Source organism: Arachis stenosperma, chromosome 7, assembly GCF_014773155.1.
Source record: "Arachis stenosperma cultivar V10309 chromosome 7, arast.V10309.gnm1.PFL2, whole genome shotgun sequence".
Taxonomy (NCBI): Eukaryota; Viridiplantae; Streptophyta; class Magnoliopsida; order Fabales; family Fabaceae; genus Arachis; species Arachis stenosperma.
In genome coordinates this window covers 83,819,271-83,843,365 of record NC_080383.1, presented here as the reverse complement: position 1 = coordinate 83,843,365, position 24,095 = coordinate 83,819,271, and the positions used below count along the sequence as shown (strand labels likewise).

General features: G+C 30.5%; 1 protein-coding gene across 3 annotated transcripts; it reads right to left on the bottom strand.

Moving 5' to 3' along the window:
• Positions 1-4,316: 4,316 nt before the first annotated feature.
• On the bottom strand, positions 4,317-9,988 carry LOC130941066 (glycolate oxidase 1). Of its 3 annotated transcripts, none has more exons than XM_057869443.1 (12): positions 9,774-9,988; positions 8,733-8,905; positions 8,420-8,544; positions 7,270-7,316; positions 6,957-7,034; positions 6,755-6,879; positions 6,594-6,660; positions 6,450-6,512; positions 6,290-6,359; positions 5,752-5,852; positions 5,543-5,647; positions 4,317-4,692 (listed from the first exon to the last, which is right to left on the bottom strand). In XM_057869443.1, exons 2-12 carry the CDS (start codon positions 8,867-8,869, stop codon positions 4,495-4,497), a joined length of 1,116 nt encoding a protein of 371 aa, XP_057725426.1. In that variant the 5' UTR covers positions 8,870-8,905; positions 9,774-9,988; the 3' UTR covers positions 4,317-4,494. The 3 variants fall into 3 exon arrangements, with proteins under 3 accessions (XP_057725426.1, XP_057725427.1, XP_057725428.1); XM_057869444.1 differs by lacking the exon at positions 9,774-9,988 and adding an exon at positions 9,597-9,643; XM_057869445.1 differs by lacking the exon at positions 9,774-9,988 and having other exon boundaries at positions 8,420-8,551; positions 8,736-8,844.
• Positions 9,989-24,095: the final 14,107 nt, after the last annotated feature.

The window sequence follows — 24,095 nt, the reverse complement described above, 5'->3', positions numbered from 1 at the left end:
TATTAGATTGATCCATTTTTGTGAATATTTGGAAAAGAAGACTGTTGTGTAGTTGGTAGGGACAGGATTGCAATAAATTCAAATTTAATGAATAGATAAGAATTCAAACAACTTGCTCTATGTGAAATGGATAACTATTTAATGAGACTACATAATTATAAGATAGATAACAGTTATATTTTTTTTAGGAAAAGTCTAGGGCCAGTAATTTTTATATTTTTTGGCCTGCATTTAACCATCAAAACAAAAGTAAGTGATCTTTTACTATTAAATGTAATCTCACACCATTAAAAATATTATTGATGGCTAATTAATAGTTACAAAACACCAAAATTATTGACTACCTAGCATTTTTTTTATATAAATCATCTTTAACGGTTTTTCATTTCTATCTAATGTAATACTTAATACATTAAAGTACATAATAGTATTAATTTTTTGAAAAATAAATATCTGCTTAATAATATTTATTTATGACTGAAAATAATAACATCTGTTATTCAAGTTATACTTAAAAATTATAATGCAATATTCGTATACGCGTTTAGTTATTTATTATTTTAATTTGTTAAAGTGTACTCTTAAAATTACCATTTTAAAAAAATTATCATTAAAACATATAAGTTAATTGTAACCAATGTTAATTTCATTCACTATTTTTATGCAATTTGATGGTTTCAGTGGCTAAGAGAATGGGATTGAATCTTAGCCCCTTTTTTTTATTACACTTTCTGGTCTTTGATGAGATTTTTCTGTTTTTGTCTCGTCCCTAGCCACGAGACTTTTCTTTTTGTCTCGTCACTTGGCACGAGATATTTTTGGTTTTTTGCTCTTGGACAGTAGAAACAGAAATGGAGTAGAAGAGAAAGAAAATCACACCCAGATATATTCTGGTTCAGCTGCTAAGTGCAATGCAGTCTACATCCAGTCTCCATCACAACAATGATGGAATTTCACTATAATCAACCTAATTACAAACTGTAAAGTGCTAACCCAACTTACAAGGGGATTCCCACAGAATCATGAAACACAACATAGATGAACAAAGGAACTCTAAGGACATCTATGGCTTTTTCTTTTAATTTTGCACTCTCTACCTTTTTCCGCTCTATGGCTTTTTCATACAAACCTCACTGTTTGCCTTTTTTCATGAGACTCAAAACATGACAAAATTAAACAGAAAAATTACAAAACAGAATACATTGAAGGAGAAGAAAATCTGCTAGCTTAGGTAGCTCTGAGACTTCTGTGCCTTGCACTCTCACACTTTCTCCTTGAATCAAACCATGACTGTTCACCCCTTTTATAGAGAAGAGAAGCCTTCACAGTTGAAACAAAACCAAGCTTAACTTCTTTTCCTTCAAAACAGAACTGGTTCGGTCACAGAGAGAGAAGAGGTAACTCATACAAAACCCAACATGCAAATACCTCTAGTTCTTCTTTGGTCATCACTCTTCATCAATCCGAGCGCTCCATCCTTGGCTTGCTCTCCAAAATAGATTTCTGGCCCTTGATGCTTCATGATGATGATGGCTTCATCTGCTCCAATCTCTGCCTTTTCCATCACTTCGCCACTCTAGTTACTTCCTGTGGTGGTTGAGCAAAATCAGAGACAAGTCATGCCTCCAATAATCTCTTCCTTACTGGCCGAATCTCCTTCTTTCTTTTTGAGTATGAAGAGCTCGAGATTACCTCACCAAATCTTACCATTTTTGGTGAAAATTTCAGCCACAGCATACTTTTATTTTGTTATGTTTTCTTGCCATCATCATGATGGTCTTGAGACGTGCTCCATCTTCTTTTCGGTGAGTAGGTGTAGCTTCCATGGCTTCCTGGATAATGACCGAAAGAGAAGAAGGAAAGATGAGAGAGAATGTAGAGTTAAAGTAAAAGCAATTAATTGAAATGAAACAAATTAATGGGATTGCTTTTACTTCCCTTACTTGAGTGGTGTGCTGCATTAATCAAATCAATCATGTCACTCATACTCTCTCTTTCTCATTTATGTTTCCAATGCCACCATATTAAAATTTGAAATACATCATTAATAAGAAATGGAATCCGTTGGAGAACATAAGACAAATGATAACATTTGCTTTCCTAATGAATTTTTGGATCAAGCATTGGATCACTTATCATGGATCATAGTTGGACTTTGGAGCAATGAAATTTATTCTGCCCCAACTAATATCACAACCATTCAGCCATATAATATAGGAAACATTAAACAAGGCTAATTGCAAGTTTTGATTTTGGGCTTGCAACTATTTTTTTATTTTCGGCTCAATTATACAACTGCAACACAAAATTATTAATTAACATATGTTAAATAAAAATTAGATTAATAATTTTATAATTTAGTGTTTCAATAATGTTTGTTCATTATCAAAATTAAATTAGAGTTTTCAAACTCAACACAATTAAATAAATCATAATATAATAAAAGAAGATTAACCATTTAATGTGTGTAAAGTGCAAAGAACTCTGCTATACATGTATAAGCTCCTTTGCAGATACATTAAAAAACAAAAGAATAAAAATAGATGTATGAAAGAAGTAAATGTTTATGAGGAATTGGCTATAAATTAATATTATCTAACGAACGGAAGATCTAATTTTTAAATTTTCGTTACAACTTAAGGATCAATAATCTACGGAATAGTGGAATTAATTCTTTGAAGCTAATAATGACATGTATTATTTGTTTAAAGTTAAACAACAAAGGTAAAATGAAATAATAGATTAAACTTCTTACACATAATATACGTACATATAGGTATATTTAAATTAATTTCTTAAGAATAAATAAAAAAAGTTTTACATAAAAAATAAGAATTTTAAAAATCATAATTTAATAAAGATACATTTAAAAAATATTAAATAAATATAGTAAAATTTTGGGATAACGGAATCTGATTTTTTTATTTTGGAACCTACATGATTCATGGACTGCATTGTAGTCACGTTTTTTATTTTTGCTATTGTTTATTTATCTATAACTATTTGTAATTGAACCTAATATATTTTTGAAGATTAATATAACATATTCATGTTTATACAATGAAAAAACCCAATATATCTAATAATAATTTTATGTATAAAACATAAATTTATATTTTATAAATGAGACGAGGCATAGACAATTATAAATAATTATTTCACGTTATAATTACAATTTTTTAATCGAATATTGCCAAATATTTGATAAGTATTTAGTTAACTACGTTTCATAAAAATCTGTCTCATTTCATCTAATTGGGCATAAAAAGTATTTCAAATTTAATATTATAAAAAAATAAAAAAATTATATAAAAATTAGTTTGACTAATTTTTAAAATTTGAGAAATAAAAATGAGTTACGTTTAGATTTTCAAAGACTATTTTGACTATAAAAATTTTTTACATGTCAAGTGACAGGTGGCAGGCCACGTGTCACTGACCAGCTACGTGGCATGCCACGTGTCACTGACCTACCACGTGGCACTTCATGTGACATGTCATCATCCAACTGACGAAAAAACTAATTTGACTTACAATTTATCTTTCAGGGACTAATTTGATTAAAAAAATCATTTAGAAACGAAAATAAAGATCACGTGATCTTTTAGGGACTAATTTAAATATTAACCAAAAAAAAAATACCACTTCGTTATTTTTTCTATGACTAAAATATAAATTTTTTTTATTTCAGTTTTTAATTATTTGATCTATAGAAGCGGAAATAAAACAGTCTTATATACTGTACAAATAAATCTTATATACTATAAATAAATACCTTTTAATTTTAGTTTTTACATATAAACTTTAGATAAATACCTATAAAAATATTTATTATGGTCTATACAAGTGAAAATAAAAGTCATATAAACTGTACAAATAATTATTATATTTAAAATATTTAAAAGCTGAAAAGAATAATTCTTAATATCCACAGATAAATATCAATAAATTTTTATAATAAATCAATATTTGTTCCGCGCGCATAACTCGGGTATTCCACTAGTTTATGATATAATTGACTATAAATCACCAATAGTTTTTATTTATTAAAGAAAAAAAAACCCTAAGCTTATAATGTGCTGAATAATAAGGTTATTATCTTATATTCGTTATTCAATCTAAGACAATTACCAAACTGGTCCCAAGGTATTGATCTCTAATAGCTTTGTTCATGCATATATTATAGCATTAGTGATGCACTCTATTATGTCCCTTACATGAAGAACAACAAATTTCATTCAAGAGATTAAGGCTATGTATTTTGGTAGAAAAGAATATACAATGAGCAAATGCAGCAGTGTAGCCACACAAAAAGGGAAAAAAAAGTATCATATTGGTTACATTACATATTTAAAAAGCATGTAGTTTTTCCAAATAAAAACTTCAAATGAGTACTCTCAAAAATATGAGAAAGGCATGTTCTAAAAGACACATAAGAAGACATATGCTCTTAGTTGAAATGATGATAGAGGAGCAAGGGTTTAATTAATGTGTTCATAATCTTGGTGTGTAGCGCGGCTGAGTGCGAGGGGTGTCCCAGTCTGCGACGATGTGGTCGCGAGTGATTTCCTTCAGTGAGCGGCAACCACTCAAGGCCATGGTTAGTTCAAACTCCTCACGCAGCATTTGAAGCACTTTTCTCACTCCAGCTTCTCCTTCAGCAGCCAAGGAGAACACCACAGGGCGTCCAATCTAACATAACATCAAATTTTGCATGTCAAGTAACGTTAAATAATCATACTTGAACATAAGTCACTCTATGTATATGTAGGAATTCAACTGCATTACTATGGATTTAACTGTTAACTCATTCTTTTATAAGATAGTGTTGATTTATTTGTTTTTATTTTGTATTTTTTAATTATGGTCAGAATAATGAAATAATTTTATATATAATAAGTATGCAATTATTAATGTTACATGCAAGTAATGACATGTTAAGTTTAGTTTACATAATTTATCGATCCTTATTCTTGGTATCATTAAAAATTGATATTTTTATATATTAGATTTGACGAATTTTCCAACCCATGTTTCCAAATTCTATCTAATAAATATGTTGACTAGTTTAGTTGTAAAAAAAAAATACCCTACTACAAACTTAATTAAAGAAATTTAATTTTATTTCTAATAATGTCTAACGTTAGATTGGATTTTTATAGCCTACCAACTATAACTCAAATGACATAGTCTTTTTATACTCACTTATAAATTGCGGGTTCGACTCTCCTCATCCTTAGTAAAAATAAAGATAGGATTTTTGTAGTTTAAACTTTAAAGTAAAAGATTATGTTTTTAATTGATTGGATTGCATTAATAAAATAGAATTGAAGTATAAAATTTACTCTTGAAAGAAAATAAATCAAGTGAACTCCAAAAACAATGTTGAAACCCTCATGAAATAGGGAATGATGGGTTAACTCGTCTTGGAACAAGACTACTGAAAAACAGAGTAAGACCAATCTAATGCAGTATACTGTTGCCTTAAAAACAGAGTAAAAAGCAAGTATTCAATCTTGGGAAGAATTTAAGATATACTCACAAATATGCCAGAGGCACCAAGTGCCAATGCCTTGAAGACATCAGTGCCACGGCGCACACCACCATCCAAGAACACTGGAACACGCCCTTGAGCAGCTTTAACAACCTAAGCAGTTTTCATAACACAATTCACAATTCTCAATTCTATCCTTACCATGCTTTTCTACAATACTTTTAACTTAGAAAATGTTCTCTAAATATTAAGTGTACCTCTTCCAAGGCCGAGATAGTGGCAGGGACATAGTCAAGTTGGCGTGCACCATGGTTGGACACTATTATTCCAGCTGCACCACTTTGTACTGCTATCCTTGCTGCCAAATTTAACATTAATTAAAGTATTAATATTAAAATCTTCTTCATAGAGGGACAATTTGGATAGAATAAAACACTGAATTAGTTCTAAATATCTTTTGGAAATTGATAATGTCACTCCAAATATGATTTTTTACATTGTATGTTTTCATGAAATTGTAGAAAAAAGAAGTAGCAATATCCATTCTTTATCTGTTGAGTCATCACTTTAGTCCATAATCTTTGTTTATTAGTCATTAGTCTCTAAACTGTTAAACTATAAGACAAATTAACTCCCTAAACCTGTAAAAGAAAATATTTTAGAATCTATTCAAAAGTCAAAACTATCAAAACAAAATGATTACTCAAAAAAAAAAAAGTTAGGAGAATTTGAGGCTTTCCTCGGATGAATAGATATGAATAAGTATTTATTATTATTGAATTAGGTTTTCCTTACTGTCCTCAGCAGTCAGAACACCCTTAACCAGAATTGGCAGCTTGGTGATTGTCTGAAGCCACTTGACATCCTGCACAATTTACAAACATTACTTAGATATATGGGAGCCGCAATTTGTGCTGAACCAAGCTTCTCTAAAAAATGAAAAGAAAAAATGTACCTTCCAGCTGAGAGTACGATCAATTTGTCCAGCAACATATGAAGCAAGTCCAGAATCATCAGCCTGGAATTAAAAGGACCAGGTAAACAACTTATAACAATAAAAGAAAGTAAAATCAAACAATTTTATAAAAACTTATCTTACTTTGTCCATCTTTCCAAGGTCAAGACCTTCGAAGTTCTTCAATGTCAAAAATGGTGGCAATGTGAATCTGTTAAGACACAAATTTATTGTCATAAGCATTTTTCCAATTTTACGTTTTCTTTTAAAAAATCCTGAAAACAAACGAAAGATTTTGTTGTTACCTGTTCTTGATATCGGCTTCTCTGCGGCCGAGCCTTGGGGTGTCAACAGTGAGGGCAATAGCCTTGAATCCGGCCCTTTCGGCCCTTCTCACCAGCTGAGCAACCACATTCCTGTCCTTGTACACCTAAACAAAATGGTGAAAGGCAAATAAGATCATCACAAGCATTTGAATGGAACTGAAAGAATGTTTTTGAAGCTTACATAGAGCTGGAAAAAGCGAATTCCGGGTCCGGTTGAAGCAACCTCTTCAACACTTGAAGTAGCCCATGATGACAGAGTCTGAAACAATCACAATACTCATTATATTGTATAACTAGAGAACATAAATCCTTATAATGTCAAAGCTCATTGGGCACAAATATGTCACAGCTCACAAGCATGTATAACATTTTGAGTGATCATGAATGTAATTTTGTCTATTTAGTGAAAAATTGGTGATTAACAACAACAATGCTTCTAGTTCAAGGTCTCTAATGATGTGGAATATAAAAAAAAAAAAAAAGGAGATTTTTACCATGATAGTTCCAGCGGCTGATGCAGCTCTTGCTGTTGCATATTCTCCTGCAAATACGAAGGAAGAAAGTATCATCCAACTCATTCAAAACTTAAAGAAAAACCATGTTTGCACTATTTTGGGTGCACGCATCTTTTATATACTTTTTTTTTAATCTTCTCTCGATCTTAGTTCTTATTAATCAATTTCAATACGAAAACTAAAAGATGTATAAAAAAATGTACAAAAGTTAGTACATATAACATTCTCTAAAACCATAACGTAGTAGATCAAGTAATGATTCAATATTTGTTTCTAAATCTAACAAGTATCAAACTCAAAGAATAAAAAGTTTTAGCTAGATTCAAGCTTTTTCATGATTAGTTTCTCTATAGTGAGCAAACTACCAAAAATTCTTTTCAAATAATTTATTTGTCGACAAAAATATTTCCAAAAAATGGAAAGTTGGAAACAACAAAAATGTTTTTAAAAAATTTAAAAGGTAAGATAAGCATCTCAACATAAAGTAAATATAAAAACAAATTTACATTCTATCGGATACTTTTGTCATGCTTTAAAATATTTTAAAATTATTTTTGCTTTTAAATCCGAGTTATGTTTGTAGTTAACAAAATCTTTAGGGGTATTTTTCTCTAGAATATATCATTTAATATTATGCATAAATTAAAAGGCATAATTAATTCTATTGTAAGGATTTCTTTTGCGCTAACTAGAATTGTAACTCTGCCGAAATTCTAAATCAATCAATAAATTAGTAGAAATTAAGGGATTATTTTTAGTTTTGTCTTGCATTCATAATTGTATAATACCAACCTTATAAACAGCTTTCAATTTCAGTGTTTATTTCCGTACATAAATGAAAGTGGCAGTAATCATAATCAGATACTCTATTAAGTACCATGAATGCATGAATGTGACATACTCTATATGCTCTCTCTTCATGCTGTCTCATTCTCGTGAAAATAGTATTCTCATAAAATATTTTCATTGTAATATCTTCAACAGAGGAAAAATTGGACATTATTTAATGTTTTCCTTCTGTTTTTTACCCTAAACCGATACTCATTACTTTGTCGACAGAGAGTATGTGTTAACTCGATGTAAAAGACAAAAATGTGTACAAATAACACAAGTCAAAAGACAATTATACCCTCAGGATGAGCCATTTTCTGCATGGCTGTTGGGGCAATCATGATTGGCATGGAAATTTTGAAGCCCAGAACGGTGGTTGACATGTCTATCTTGCTCACATCAATAAGAATACGTGGCCGGAACCTGCATGTTTTTGTCAATCATATATTATATTATTTTTCAGGACATTTAAGTTTTCATTCCTTGGAAATATATATATATATATATATATATATATATATATATATATCAAGGGACCACACAACAAAATCAACATAGTTTTTTTCAAACAAATAAAAAAATAAAGAGGAAAAATTAAGAAAAGTTGTTACAAAATTCTTGAAAATGCATTTCTGTTTTCTTGGAGAGTCCACTGGTCTTCTGCACCAGATGCATAGTAATCAAACACCATCTTTGGCAATTTCTGCTTTGCAATTGCCTCATACTCACTGACATTGGTTATCTCCATTTTTCAGACTTCTTCTTGAATCTTCCTTCAGTAATCCTACAAGATTATCAGATGCCAATGTTTGCATTAAAAAAATACACTAAATTAACAATCCGTATAAAATATATATTAAAAATAAATTAAAAACAAATGTTTTATATATATATATAAATATACAGTAATTAATTCGACAGCTAATTTTTTGTGTGTATAATAATTTTGATATTATTTAGTGTCAAAATTTCCTAACAGTGATTTGTTTTTAAAAGAAAAGTGGTTCAAATGGAAAGTAAAACTTTAAAACAAAATAGCAGCAGTAAAATTGTAAACCCGGTTGAACCCAGGACTATAGTCTATACTATTAAACCATACATATCCGGTTTAATATTCAGTCCGATTTTTATTGTTTACAACGTTTTGCAGAAGAAATTAAATCAAATGTTACATATATACATGTCTTCTTCGTTTAAAGGATGAAAAGAACACTGCAAAATCAAAACTTCATGCTATAGCCTTGCTCTAATAAATTAACATCCCTTTCCTCTCTAATCATTACATGGCTGAATTTTTCTTCTTAAAAATCGCGAAAACAAACTGAGCCAATAAGTTTTCTTCACCAGCAAACTCCCACATCAATTTAAAATTGAAGCATACATACATCATATATAATAAAAAGAAATAAAGGACAAAAGCGACACTTAAAAAAGCCATGCATACACAGAAACATTACTCTTCAATGATCTTTTACCTATAATAATAAAGTATATATATGATTATATGTTGTTAGAAAATTAAAGAAGCATGGTTAAATTCAAAGGCCAACGTGATGGTACTATATATATATATATAGCTAGGCAAGTAGTAATAATAAATAATAAAAAGAATAAACTATACAATTATTGGAGTGTGGGAACAAAAATCAGACCTTGGTTTTGGGAAACTATGCAGCAGTGTGCATGGAGATAGAAAAGGAACCAGTGAAGATAGAGGAAGATAATAAAACTGAACAACACACTATAAAGTGTTGAAATAATAGCTATAGTAGATAGATACGATATGTAGCATGGTGACAAAGCGTGGTGTGGGCCACAAACTTGTTATCAATAATAATATCGTGATATATTTTGTGTATAATATGAAATATAAGGGATCAAGTTAGAATTTTTATTTCTATTTTTTTTCAAGTGGATGAGCTTTTGGAGGTGAGGATTATTTTGGAGCCCAAGAATCTAATCAAGAAAGTGAGGTGCCTATCAGCCACAAACAATTTGTGTGTTTCACAGCCCCCCTTCTACATTATCATCACTCTCTTAATATGACAAAGAATATCCATAAACAAAATTAATATAAAGGAAAAATAATTTATTAATTTGAGAGTTTCAGCGAGCAGTGCATCTATCTCTTGAAAATTGTTATTTTGCCTTTTGTATGATGCATAGTGAAATAAGTGGATTGGCCAAAACTATACTATACACAATTATCCGGTTCTTTGCTTATAATAATAATTATTATATACTGGTCGTAAAAGGTTATTGAGCACTAGTAATTTTAATAATAGATGTAAATTAATTCAATATTTATCGAGGTTTAATTAATTTGATCAAACTAATAACCCACTTTTTAATAAATGTCGAATAAATTTTGATATGTCATAGTTAGAATGATGAGCCCTCAAATCTTTTAAAATAATAGTTATATATATATATATTATAGAAATGTGACTCTTATGATAATATTTTAGGAAGGTGAACAAGTTCTTATAATAATTAAATCTAACTAAATTGATCTCATAATTTATTAGTCAAACAAAAACAAATAAACAATTCAGAAAGACGTGTTTTTCCTTTTTTTTTTGTTCTTTTACTTTGGCTCTTTCTTTTCTTTTTGCTTTTTCTTATATCCAATTTGCAATTTTTTCTCTACTTTTTGTTGTTCTTTTTTTAAAAGAAAAAAATAAAATAAAAGAAGAAGAGGAAAAGAAATTAAAAAAAATATATAAATTATGCGTTTTTGTTTACAAATTCTGTATTTTTCTTTAATTTTTTTGTTTATCATCGATAAAAAATAAAACAAAAAGATACGGAATTTATATATTTTTAACCACAAAATTCTGTATTTCTTTTAAGAAATTTATGTATTTTTTTCAAATATTTTTTATAAAAAAATTTGTGCCTAGAATTAAAAATAAAAAACATAAAAATTTATGACATTATATACAAAAAGTTGTAAAGATGAACACAAGATAAATATACAAACAAAATAAAAAGAAGCACAAAAATTTTTAACTATAAAATATAGAAATTTTTGCTACACAAACACATAAATTTTTATATTTTTTAAACTCTAAAACTTCTATCGACGAGGGTTATATACTGATTTAAAAATTTTTAAATCGTAAAGTAAAAGTTTGTTATAGATATTATTTTAAATTGGAATTTAACATTTTCAAAATTTAGTTAAATGATGTCACAAAGATTCAAAATAATAATTAAGAGTTTAATATTGGATCGTTCTCCATTATTGAAATCACAGTGTAGTGCATGATCATTGGTTATGAAAAAATCGAAAGTTTAATTGTAATTGACGGAAATTTAAATAGCAAGTTAAAAGCATAGTTAAAAATTAAATGACAACGAGATTAAACTAAAAGTAATCGAGACAATTAACTAGAGGAGAAAAAAAAAATTTCAAATTCTAAAAGATCTTGACAAGGATTGAGAATTTAGGATTACTATCCTTGTCACTAATCACAATATAATAATTACAAAGAGTAAATCCAATTCGTCAACCTCTATAAATTGAGAAAACTTAATTAACTCTAATCTACAAGTCCTGACCAACATACTCATTGAAATTAGTAAATATTAGCTTTAGTAAAAACAAGATTAATTAACACTTTCAAATTATCAATTAACTTGGATATTATTAGTAATTCAAGTCTACCCAAATTTTTAACCAAGACAATGATAATGAAAATATATTCTATAATTAAGTGAGACATTTCATCAAATAATGGAAATACACAAACAGAAAGCACCATAAATTACAATAATAATAATATCTACAATTATTCAATTCAAAAAAACAACAATAACATTTCAAATAAGCAAGAATAAAACATAAAACATCAAATTTATTAAAGGTAAATAAAAATTTAATAAGAGTTCATAAATTAAAATGACATAATAATTTGCATAAAAAAAATGACATAATAAAAAAACTCATAAGAGAATTATCACAAAAGTAAAGTTGTACAACAAAAAAATATAAAACAAAGTAAACCAAAACAAAATTAGAAATTAAAACTAGAGAGAAATTAATGAAAAAGTTTAGAAATTCTAAAAAGAAGTTAGACACACTCTCTCTTTCCCTCCCTCTCTCTCTCTACCTTAAGATATTGTAAAAATGAGTGTATGTTGTATTATGTTTTGATTCCCTTACTTTCATGCTTCTTTCAAATACATCATAAATGGACTAAATTGGGCTGAAATGATCCTCAAATTGTGAGTCATCATGTGCCTTTTTTACTGAGGCACGAGATGAATATGATGCGCATGCATCTCATGCGTTTACATGCATGATGTATATACTCTCTGCAGCTTTGCCAATTTATTTTTTGATGAAATCTCAATTATTGCATGCGTTTCTTTCATTTTTTTAGCCATTAGTGGCTCTTAAATCTTAAACAATTTAAACAAATATATCAAAATATTACATGAATTAAAAGTGAAATTAATTTGACAATTCTAAAAAAGTTTAAAAAACATATTTTAGTCAATTAAACACAATTCAAAATTTTTTTACAAATATACATTTACAAAAAATATTACAAATTAAGTTGATGAATTTCACTCATTTCAATCTAAAAATCATCATAAAATATAGATTTATCATCTATTATCAAACTCATAATTCACCTTATTGATCAAACCCAACAAAACTTCCAATCAAACATTGACAAACCTACAAATTAAATCCTAATATATTTTTTAACAAAATTCTGAATAATCAAATTCCAACTAAGCCCTAAATTAAAACTCAATAAACTCAAAAAATAAAAAAATTCTAACATACCCAAAAAAATTTATATCTTTACAAAACCTACCAACAAACTCATAATTCACATTATTAATGAAAGTAAACTAAAATCTTTATCAAAAGCCGTGATTCACATTACTGATGAAACCTAACTAAACAACAAATCAAATTCTAGTAAATTCAAAAATCAAACACTAACAAATTCGCAAATCATTTGCTAAGAAACCTTAATCAAATTCATAATTTGCACAATGATACATAATAACAATATTACTTGATTTTCTATTGGCAATAAATTAACTGATGATAATTTTACAAAAAAATTTCTATAGTAAAATTGAATGGGAGAAAATAAATTATGGGATGAACTGAAATGGTATATGAAAAATTTACAATGGTTTAATTGAAAGGATAAAAAAAAGTGAAAAAAAGAGATAAAAAATGGCAAACAAGCACAACAATGTTGCGTTGAATTTGAAAATTTAAAATTGAACATTGATAGAAATTTAAGAAAGCAGGGATCGGTTGGATGTCTCCTATTATTTAGCAAGTGTATATATATATATATATATATATATATATATATATATATATATATATATATATATATTTTTTAAAATAATTAAAATATGTAATCTCAAAAAATTAATAAATAATTAATTAATAAATTAATTATTATTTAAAAAAATTAAAATAAAACTTGATAAGTTAGAAGAGTAAAAATATTTAAAATATGAATTTCGACACTAATTTTAAAGAATTTTGTCCAAATCTGAGCCAACGAATCAAATCGGTTAGACCGAACGTCCAATATATAAGGCCATAATATGGCCTCCTTCTTCTCCAACAAAAGGAATCACGCTGAATGAAACGGGGACTCAACAACACCAAATCCTTGGTCCAAAAAAATTCAATTCCACGTAACTTTCAATCCGAAGTTTCGATTGACGAGCCGTTAGTGGCCATGCGTTCGTCTTGAAATTCTCTACCAAATCCATTGAACACTTTGGTAAGAAAATCGTATTTTTTCACACAGCCTTTCTTTTTTTAGTTTCAAAAATCTTGGATTTTAGTATTGAGAAATTGAATGATTTTGATGGTTTAGGTAAACTCTAGCTGCAGGTAATCACTGGGTTTTGCCCAATTGTCTATGAATAACGGTAAGAAACTCAAAACCCTTGTGAATTCTTTAATTATATGAGGTTAGGTATTAAATTTGTGAATATGTATGCAATGATATGAAATTAGGTGGTATATATATGAATTGGAACCAAATTGATGATGTTGGAGGCTTGAGTTTGAGTATTGAGAGCTGAAAAATCCATTTGGTGGAGGCTTGTGGCTTGTAAACTGAGGCATTTTGAGGTGCTTTGGCTTAGGGAGGAATTGGACAAAGTATGATTTTGGTTTCTCATAGTTAATATTTAATGTCACGTGAAAACTTAGGCTAGTTGACTTAGGATAAGTTGAACAATGAGAATGGTTGATGTTTAGTGATCATTGATGAAAATTGTTGATTGAATTTGTATGTTGTCATGTTGTGATATGCGAATGATGTATGATGATTGAATGAGTTGTGTATGTTGGAGTATGCTTTGATGAATATAAAATGTTGTTAATTTGTTGATGTTGACGAGGCTTGGTGATAGTTATGAGTGGTGGATTGTGAAATGAATTGAGTAAATAGGTGTGGGGTGATTGAGTAAGGTTGGAGAGATAATTGGCATTGATTATGGTTATAGTTGAATTGATTTTGATTGAGAATTTTGGAAAACTAGAGTTTTATTCGGAAACTTTTTCTTAAAAAGTTGATTTTTGACCAATTTCGGTGGGCCATAACTTAGCTTTCGGACTCTTAAATTTTGTAAAACTTGTTTTGAATTAAAATTAGGTCCGTGAAGTTTATAATGTTCAAAGAACAGATAAAAAATAATTTTTAACAAAAACGTTATACACGTTTGAAGTTTGGTGTGTAAAACTCATTGCTGCAACTTAGCAGCTTTTTCTAAAGATTTTGATGCATGCGTACGCGGAAGATCCCATGCATACGCGAGGATTGGGTTCTGCCCAGCACTCTCGCGTACGTAGAAGGTGCATGCAAACGCGAATATGCAAATTTTAACCTTCATACGTATGCATGATGACCTTGTTTTACAAAAGTTGTATTTTTTAGTTTTTAACCTTTCCTTTAGCATTTTCATTCTTTGTAACACTTGTCTAAGACCCTAAATTAGTGTTTAGACTTTGGGATGAGTGAGGGTGTATTGGGTGAAATAAAAGGGATATTTTTCTGTTATGAATTTAGAGCCGGTGTAATAGAGGGTAGAGGAGTTTGGAATGAGAAATGAGAACGAATTATTTTGAGTGAGAATAATGAAGATGGTTATGATAATGAGGGTTAACAATGATTGATTTCGAACATGATTTTGAATCAAGCGAAACATATTTGATGATGAGATAGAACTTGATTTGAAAATGTGCGTGGGGATCGTGGTTATTTACCGCTCACAGATTTGTTGTCTTCCAATTGAAAATGTCTGTGGGATCATGATAGTGTACCACTCATAGATGGTGGGGATTGTGGTTATTTACCGCCCATAGGTGTGTATTTTCCAATTGAAAATCTTGCGAGGATCGTGGTGGTGTACCGCTCACAATGGTGAGGATCGTGGTGGCGTACCGCCTACCAGTTTTCAAGAGGACGATATTAGGGTTAGCTACCGGATGTGTCAGGTTCTGGCAAAGTAACCGACACATGAGCTCATGGCCAATATGATAGGCATACATCATATACATTTGTATGTTTTGTTTAAGGGTGCATTGTCTTGGTTTGCCTAACTGCTTAACTATGCTCATCTGCTACTTGCTCTACTTGCTGTACTTGTACTTCTACCTGTATTTTCTTTACTTGTCTTGTATGTCTTTGCAACTGAGAGATCCCTTATACTGGCGGAGTGAAGCTGAGGGTAGTTCCATCAGAGTTTCGGAGGATTGGAGGAGGTAGATGGGGAAGTATTGAGTAAAGATAGATTTAGAACTTGAATACCTTAGATAATTTATCTAATTTCTATTTTCGTATATTCTTTTAATTTTAATTCTGAGTGTCGGGGTTCTAGAAATGCCTATGTCTTTCCCGGAACCTTATATATTACCTATGTTGGTCTATGATCCCTTTTTATTTAGTCCTAATTTGAGTGTTCTTTTTTTTTTCAGGTACTTTCTTCTTCTTGTAGAATTTTTTATTTGGCAGGATAATTCCTTCCTTCTTATGTTATCGTTATTACTTCAAAACCATTTTTACATAGACCAATTTTTCTTGTAATCTCTTATACTCCTACGTACTCTCATTCTCTGTTAAATTAGTTTGTACTTGATGCGAAAAATTTGGAAACACATGGCTATTTTAGTAATTTCACATAATATTTTAGTCTTGTCCATGTGTATCCAAGCATAATACTGGACATTACATTAGTGTCTTGTACACCATATCCAAACACAATACACAAAAGAGAATTTGTAGTGTCTCTGTCCTATTGTCTCTATCTCAGTGTCATGTTCTGTCATGTCTCCAAAAACAAATGCAGCCTAAAGTATTAAGATTAACGTGTATTGAACCATTTGAAGTATTAAGACGGATTAGGGGCTAGTGACATGTCAAACAGTTTTTTCACCGTATCCTTTGAACCTGCACAACATACTAAACACTTCACAGCCTCTGTAGTATACTTTTGAGGTAAGCCATGTTTTAAAACCTAACTTAGTTCAGTCAAAAAGGGAATTTGACGTTTCAAGTAATTTCGAATAAAATTGACGATACCAGTGTTTAGCGACTACGCAGAAGAGAAGTGTCATTAGTTGAAGCTGCGTGGAGTCGAGCTAAAAACTGAGGAATACACCTGAAAACTTGAATCAGAAATGAGGAGTGACTACCCATACCTATTTTCAGGTAAATGAATCTGAATTTTGAGGGAAAAATTCTTAATTAGGTGAGCAGGATGTAAACTCCGCGAAATTAATAAATAACTAACTAATAAATAAATTATTATTTAAAGAAAATAAGAAATTAAATTTGATAATTTAGAAGAATAAAAATATTTAAAATATGAATTTCGACACTAATTTTAAAGAATTTGGCCCAAAACTGGGCCAACGGGTCGAATCGGTTAGACTGAGCCCAAACTAAGCCCAAGGCCTAATATGTAAGGCCATAATACAGCCTCTTTCTTCCCCAACAAAGGGAATCATGTTGAATGAATGGGGGAACTCAAGAACACTAAACCCTTGCTCTAAAAAAATTTCAATTCCACGTAACTTTTAATCCGGAGCTCCGACTGATAAGCCGTTAGCGACCACGCATTCATCTCAAAAATATCTGCAAAATCCATTGAACAATTTAGTAAGAAATTTCATTTTTTTAACCCAGACTTCCCCTTTTCAGTTTCAAAAATCTTGGATTTTGGTATTAAGAAATTGAATGATTTTGATGATTTAGGTAAACTCTAACTGCGGGTAATTACTGGATTTTGCCCAATTGTCTGCGGGTAACGGTAAGGAACTCGAAATGCTTGTGAATTCTTTAATTATATGAGGTTAGGTATTAAATTTGTGAATATGTAAGCAATGATGTGAAATTTGGTGGTATATATATGAATTGGAACCAAATTGAATATGTAGTGTAGCGCTTACAGATGGTGGGGATCGTGGTAATTTACCGTCACGGGTGTGTGTTTTCCAATTGAAAATCTTGTGAGGATTGTGGTGGTGTACCACTTGCAATGGTGAGGATTGTGGTGGTGTACTGCCTACCAGTTTTCAAGAGAATGATATCCGGGTTAGCTACCAGATATGTCGGGTTCTGGCAAGTAACCGACACATAAGCTCATGACCAGTAGGACAGGTATACATCATATGCATTTTTATGTTTTGTTTAAGTGTGCATTATCTTGGTTTGCCTAAATGCTTAACTATGCTTATCTGCTACTTGCTCTATTTGCTGTACCTATACTTCTACATGTGTTTTTTTTTGCTTGTCTTGTATGTCTTTGCAATTGAGAGATCCCTCATGCTAGTGAAGGTGATGCTGAGGGTAGTTCCACTGGGGTTTCGGAGGATTGGAGGAGGTAGATGGGGAAGTATTGAGTAAAGATGGATTTAGAACTTGGATATCTTAGATAATTTACCTAATTTTTGTTTTCATATATTCCTTTAAGTTTAATTCTGAGTGTCGGAGTTCTAGAAATGCCTATGCCATTTCCGGGACCTTACATATTACCTATGTTGGCACCATTACCATGTTGAGAACCCCCAGTTCTCATTCCATACATATATTATTGTTTTCAGATGTAGATTGAGAGGCACCTCACTGAGCTTCTGGATTTCCTGTGGAAGCGAAGTTTGGAGTTTTGGGATGCTATATTTTTGTCTTTGTGCTATGTATATATGTATATAGAATCTACTCTGTATGTATTTATGTTTATCCCTCTTAGAGGTTGACTTGGAGAAATAGGTTGTCAGTTTTCTGTTTTGGGATATTTTGGGTTATATATTTATATGTATGTATGTATGTATGTATGTATGTATATTATGGGATATTTTGGAATATTTTGGGTTATATATTTATATGTATGTATGTATGTATGTATGTATGTATATTATGGGATATTTTGGAATATTTTGGGTTATATATAGTGTATATATGTATGTATGTATGTATGTATGTATGTATGTATGTATGTATGTATGTATGTATATTCTGGCCGGCCTTAGCATTGCAGGTCGAGTCTGGAGCTTGATATTTGTATCTGTTAGAATTTTGTTCTATATATGTATAGTTTATCCTTCCTTGCAATCTTGTATATCCGTTTTACGCTTATCTATACGAATGTGATGCAACTTCTATTATGCTTTTGTTTAGTTTCTTTTTCAAGGTTCTTAGTTATAATTTCTTTCAACTACATTTATATATACATATATTTTCTTTTAGAGGACGTAACACCTCGCCACCTCTAATTTACGTCCTAGGCATAAAGTTCTGTGTGGTAAGGTGTTACAAAATAAATAGTTAATTAATAATGGTGTCAATAATATTTGTTATACGACTAATGATTTAGTTACTAAAAATATTTAGTCACCGAATATTTCTAAATGCTTTAATACATAATTATGTGATACACACAGTGTATAACATTGATGGGAATTTGGCTAGAGATAATAATTCAAAGTTACAGTATTTAATTTAACATTTATCATTTTATGTATATACTGTCTATAATTACATACTTATAATTTTTGTATTTAATATTATCTAATTATTCAAACAATAATTAAGAAATATAAGATAAGATAATTTTAAGCTATTTTAAATTGATTTTTTATTATTTTTGAATATTTTGGTTTTTTAATTTTGTGAGTGTCACATTTTTCTTTTGGATTTTTTAATTAAAGACCCCTTTAATTTCTTACGGAATGATGTGCAAACTTCCAATTTCACCCATCACAAAATTCCTATGAGGATAAGAACCTGTCCCGTGAATAAATGTAAATGAGAATGGAAGTAAAGGTACTTGTTTATTGGAGACCGTTAAATCTCGCGATGATAAATTTACTAAAATGTTCTTACCTACTAAGATGTATTATGTTATTTTATATATTAGAATTTGTTTTTATTTTATTTTTTTAGTGTGTATGTTGGATGTTTAATTGTGTATGCACTACAAGAAAAAAAAGATTTTTAGCGACAAACTTTTTGTGGCAATAGTGTTATTGCCACAATTTCTCTTTTTAAAACTATTATTTAATGACAATTATATATTTATCATTAATACTATAAATTATAATGGACATTTCAGCTATTGCCACTAAAAGAAAGCTAAAATTTAAAAAATAACAAAAAACAAAAGGATCTAAACCGTGAAACTCAAAAACATCATTCTCTTTGCCTCGCCACTCTCCTCACACAAAACCACTCTCAGTGCCTTATTCTCAATTAGAAGTGAGAACCGCACACCAATCTTCTCCTTCTTATTCTCGATTTCGGTCTCGCTCTCACATTTTCATCATTCCAGTTCTTCTTCGCTCTAATCTCTTTCCAAGTTTTCATCTCAATCTTAATCGCGCTCTAAGTCCTTTTTCTCGGACAAACTTTTGCTGATTTCGATTGAACTCAATCACGATCTAGTAATCAGGTATGAGTTAATTCTCTCTCAATTTTGATTTTTGTGCTCCCAATTTGTGTTCTATTGTATCCTTTTCCCATATCTCTTATCAACTTTTAGTTTTATCTGAGTTAATTTTTCTCCCACGTTGGATTCCACTTTTTTTAGTTCTGATTCCTATCGCATGCACTTATTACAGGTTGAACTCATAATTCATTGATTTAGAATCAAAATTTCGAGGGTTTTCTTCGCTCAATGATGTTATTGGTTTCAGATTTAGGTAATTTGATTTTTTTGGGCGATATCATTTTCCCTTTGATATTTCAAACTTCTTTGAAATTCATCACAGTCATGGTATCTACCATTAGTGTTGAGCACATCGAGTTCATAAAGGCCCAACATATCTTGTAATGTGCATCACTATAATTATGCCAAACATTGCCATGTTCTAATTATGTTAATAAATCAATAAACTTTAAAGTTTTCACTCATTTTATGTATTAATCCAACTCAAACTTCTGTTTCTATATTTGTTCAGTACCTTTCAAATATGAAAGTCGATGCTGTTCAATTTAATTCAAAAGGAAATGGCCAAGAAAATGTGGTAATAGTTCTTCACTTAGTATTGCCATCTACTACGCATTTATTGTTTCTCTATTTTTTGTTTCTTTTATTCACATATTGTATTTTAAATTTGTCTAATTGATTCTGCCTTCTATCAACTTTTTCCTAGCTCAAATTCACCTAGTGCTCCTCCAGTTTGCCTGTTAACTTCCTATGTTCCTTAGTTTGAAAAGTAGTAGTTATTATTCTAGTTTAGTGTTAAATTACTTGCGAAGTCTTTTATTTTTTAAGATTTTCGTAGAGTTCCTCTCAGATGAGTTACTCTATTATAGCACCTGCACTTGCATATAAAATATAGTTTTGTTCAAAACAATCAATCTTTATAATTTTCTATATATAATATTAGCTTTTGAGATAGAATAAATAACTGCTTTTGGCCTCTCCTTTTATTTTCCAACTTCATCTTTATATTTAATTTCCAAAACATAAATTTCAATCACATTAAATCAGTTTAAAATATAATTTATCACGTAAATATAACAAATAAACAACAAAGAGATGTGTGGTACTATTAAGTAATACATTTTTGTAGCCTTGGAAATTTGGAGAATAAGGAATTGCATGCATACCATGACATTTCATTTTCTTTTATATGTAATAAATGTTAAGAGGTACAAGCATGAAATATAAATGAGCATGAGGTTTGAAGTAAATAGATTTGAATTGCATCACAAACAAAGAAAGAAGGTAAATAAGTACCTCTACATATCAAACAATCTTTTCTTCTTTTTGTTTTCAAATAAATAACGAACGAAGCCTCTTTTGTTGCATAATTATTAGATTTGAAGATAGCATATGTTTTCCCTTCTTTAAATATTCATTTGAAGGTAAATGTTTTTTCAAAAATAATCTTCTGTCTTCTCTTTTGACATTTGTATTTTCATATAGTATTAGCAGGCTTATATGTTCTTCCTTGGAAAGTAAGCACCAGATTTTGGAAAATCTTGATTCTATTTTGATCAGACGCTGAGCATTATCAACTGCAGATTGAAACTTTTTTTGGAAGCCAGTTTCAACAGCAACAACTTTAAATCCTTTCTGTTTCCTCAATAATCATCATCATGCTTTGTACTTCATATTTTCTTGGGGCTTGGTAAATATTCTTTCAATATATGAAAGCTGGCAGTTATTGGTTAAAATAGTAATGACTTTTATATAAATTTGTTTAAGTAAAATTCAACTTCTTACTTCTATTTGTTTTTTACAGTTACTTGTTGTTTTTGGAGCGTACAAATTGGAAGTGATGAGCGGATAATTTATACGCTTTTTGGCATTGTTTTTAGTATGTTTTTAGTATGTTTTAGTTAGTTTTTATTATATTTTTATTAGTTTTCAGTTAAAATTCACTTTTCTAGATTTTACTATGAGTTTGTGTGTTTTTCTGTGATTTCAGGTATTTTCTGGCTAAAATTGAGGGACCTGAGCAAAAATCTGATTCAGAGGTTGAAAAGGACTGCAGATGCTGTTGGATTCTGATCTCCCTGCACTCGAAGTGGATTTTCTGGAGCTACAGAAGCCCAATTGGCGCGCTCTCAACTGCGTTGGAAAGTAGACATCCTGGGCTTTTCAGCAATGTATAATAGTTCATACTTTGCCCAAGATTTGATGGCCCAAACCGGCGTTCCAAATCAGCTCAAAACTGCCCAGCGTTAAACGCCGGAACTGGCACACAAGCTGGCGTTTAACTCCAAGAAAAGTCTCTACACATGAAAGCTTCAATGCTCAGCCCAAGCACACACCAAGTGGGCCCGGTAGTGGATTTTTATGTCATTTACTCATCTCTGTAAACCCTAGGCTACTAGTTCTCTACATATAGGACCTTTTACTATTGTATTCTCATCTTTTGATCATTTTAGATCTTAGGATCATCTTTGGACGTCTAGTTCTTAGATCATTGGGAGGCTGGCCATTCGGCCATGCCTAGACCTTGTTCTTATGTATTTTCAACGGTGGAGTTTCTACACACCATAGATTAAGGTGTGGAGCTCTGCTGTACCTCGAGTATTAATGCAATTACTATTGTTCTTATATTCAATTCAGCTTATTCTTGTTCTAAGATATTCATTCGCACCCAAGAACATGATGAATGTGATGATTATGTGACGCTCATCATCATTCTCACTTATGAACGCGTGCCTGACAACCACTCCCGTTCTACAAGCAAACAAGGCTTGAATGTTTATCTCTTGGATTCCTTAATCAGAATCTTCGTGGTATAAGCTAGAATTGATGGCGGCATTCAAGAGAATCCGGAAGGTCTAAACCTTGTCTGTGGTATTCTGAGTAGGATTCAATGATTGAATGACTGTGACGAGCTTCAAACTCCTGAAGGCTGGGCGTTAGTGACAGACGCAAAAGAATCAATGGATTCTATTCCAACCTGATTGAGAACCGATAGATGATTAGCCGTGCTGTGACAGAGCGCGTTGAACATTTTCACTGAGAGGACGGGACTGTAGCCACTGACAACGGTGATGCCCAACATACAGCTTTCCATGGAAAGAAGTAAGAAGGATTGGTTGAAGACAGTAGGAAAGCAGAGAGACGGAAGGGACAAAGCATCTCCATACGCTTATCTGAAATTCTCACCAATGAATTACATAAGTATCTCTATCCTTATTTTATGTTTTATTCATAAATTATCCATAACCATTTGAATCTGCCTGACTGAGATTTACAAGATGACCATAGCTTGCTTCATACTAACAATCTCCGTGGGATCGACCCTTACTCGCGTAAGGTTTATTACTTGGACGACCCAGTGCACTTGCTGGTTAGTTGTGCGAAGTTGTGATAAAGAGTTGAGATTGTAATTGAGCGTACCATGTTGATGGCACCATTGATGATCACAATTTCGTGCACCAGAAGACGAATATTCTTACAGCACTACTCATTCCATATTTTTGTTAGCCTGCCCTCAATTATTTTTAGTGTATTTAGGTTAATATCCTACTACAATTCTTTCTTCTTTCTTTTTTTTTGTTTTTGTATTATTATTATAATATTATTATCATTTTTCTCTAATATTAAATTTCTTTTTATTTTTCGCTAATGCAGGGGAGAAATCAGAAAATGGATTGCCATTATTGCTGTTGTTCTAAGGCTTTTCCTTCCAAAACACTTCACTGGTATGTTTTTAACTTTATATCTGTAGCCTCTTTTTATTGATGTATACACCAAATTTAATCCTAGTAAATCCATGCTTTTTATTGTTGCATTAGTATCTTTTTAGCATGTGTTTGATTCTGATTTTATAAAATTTTTGTTTGGTAGTTCTTCTGAAATGATTATGAATAGAAAATAAAAAGTTTTGCTTCTGTTTTTGGCCTCTTGAATTGGTTTTGAATCCTATATCAAAGTGTAGTTTTTAATTCTGGATGGTTGGATTTTAGCAATGAATATTTTTGGTTTATCAACTTTTTCTTGCTATA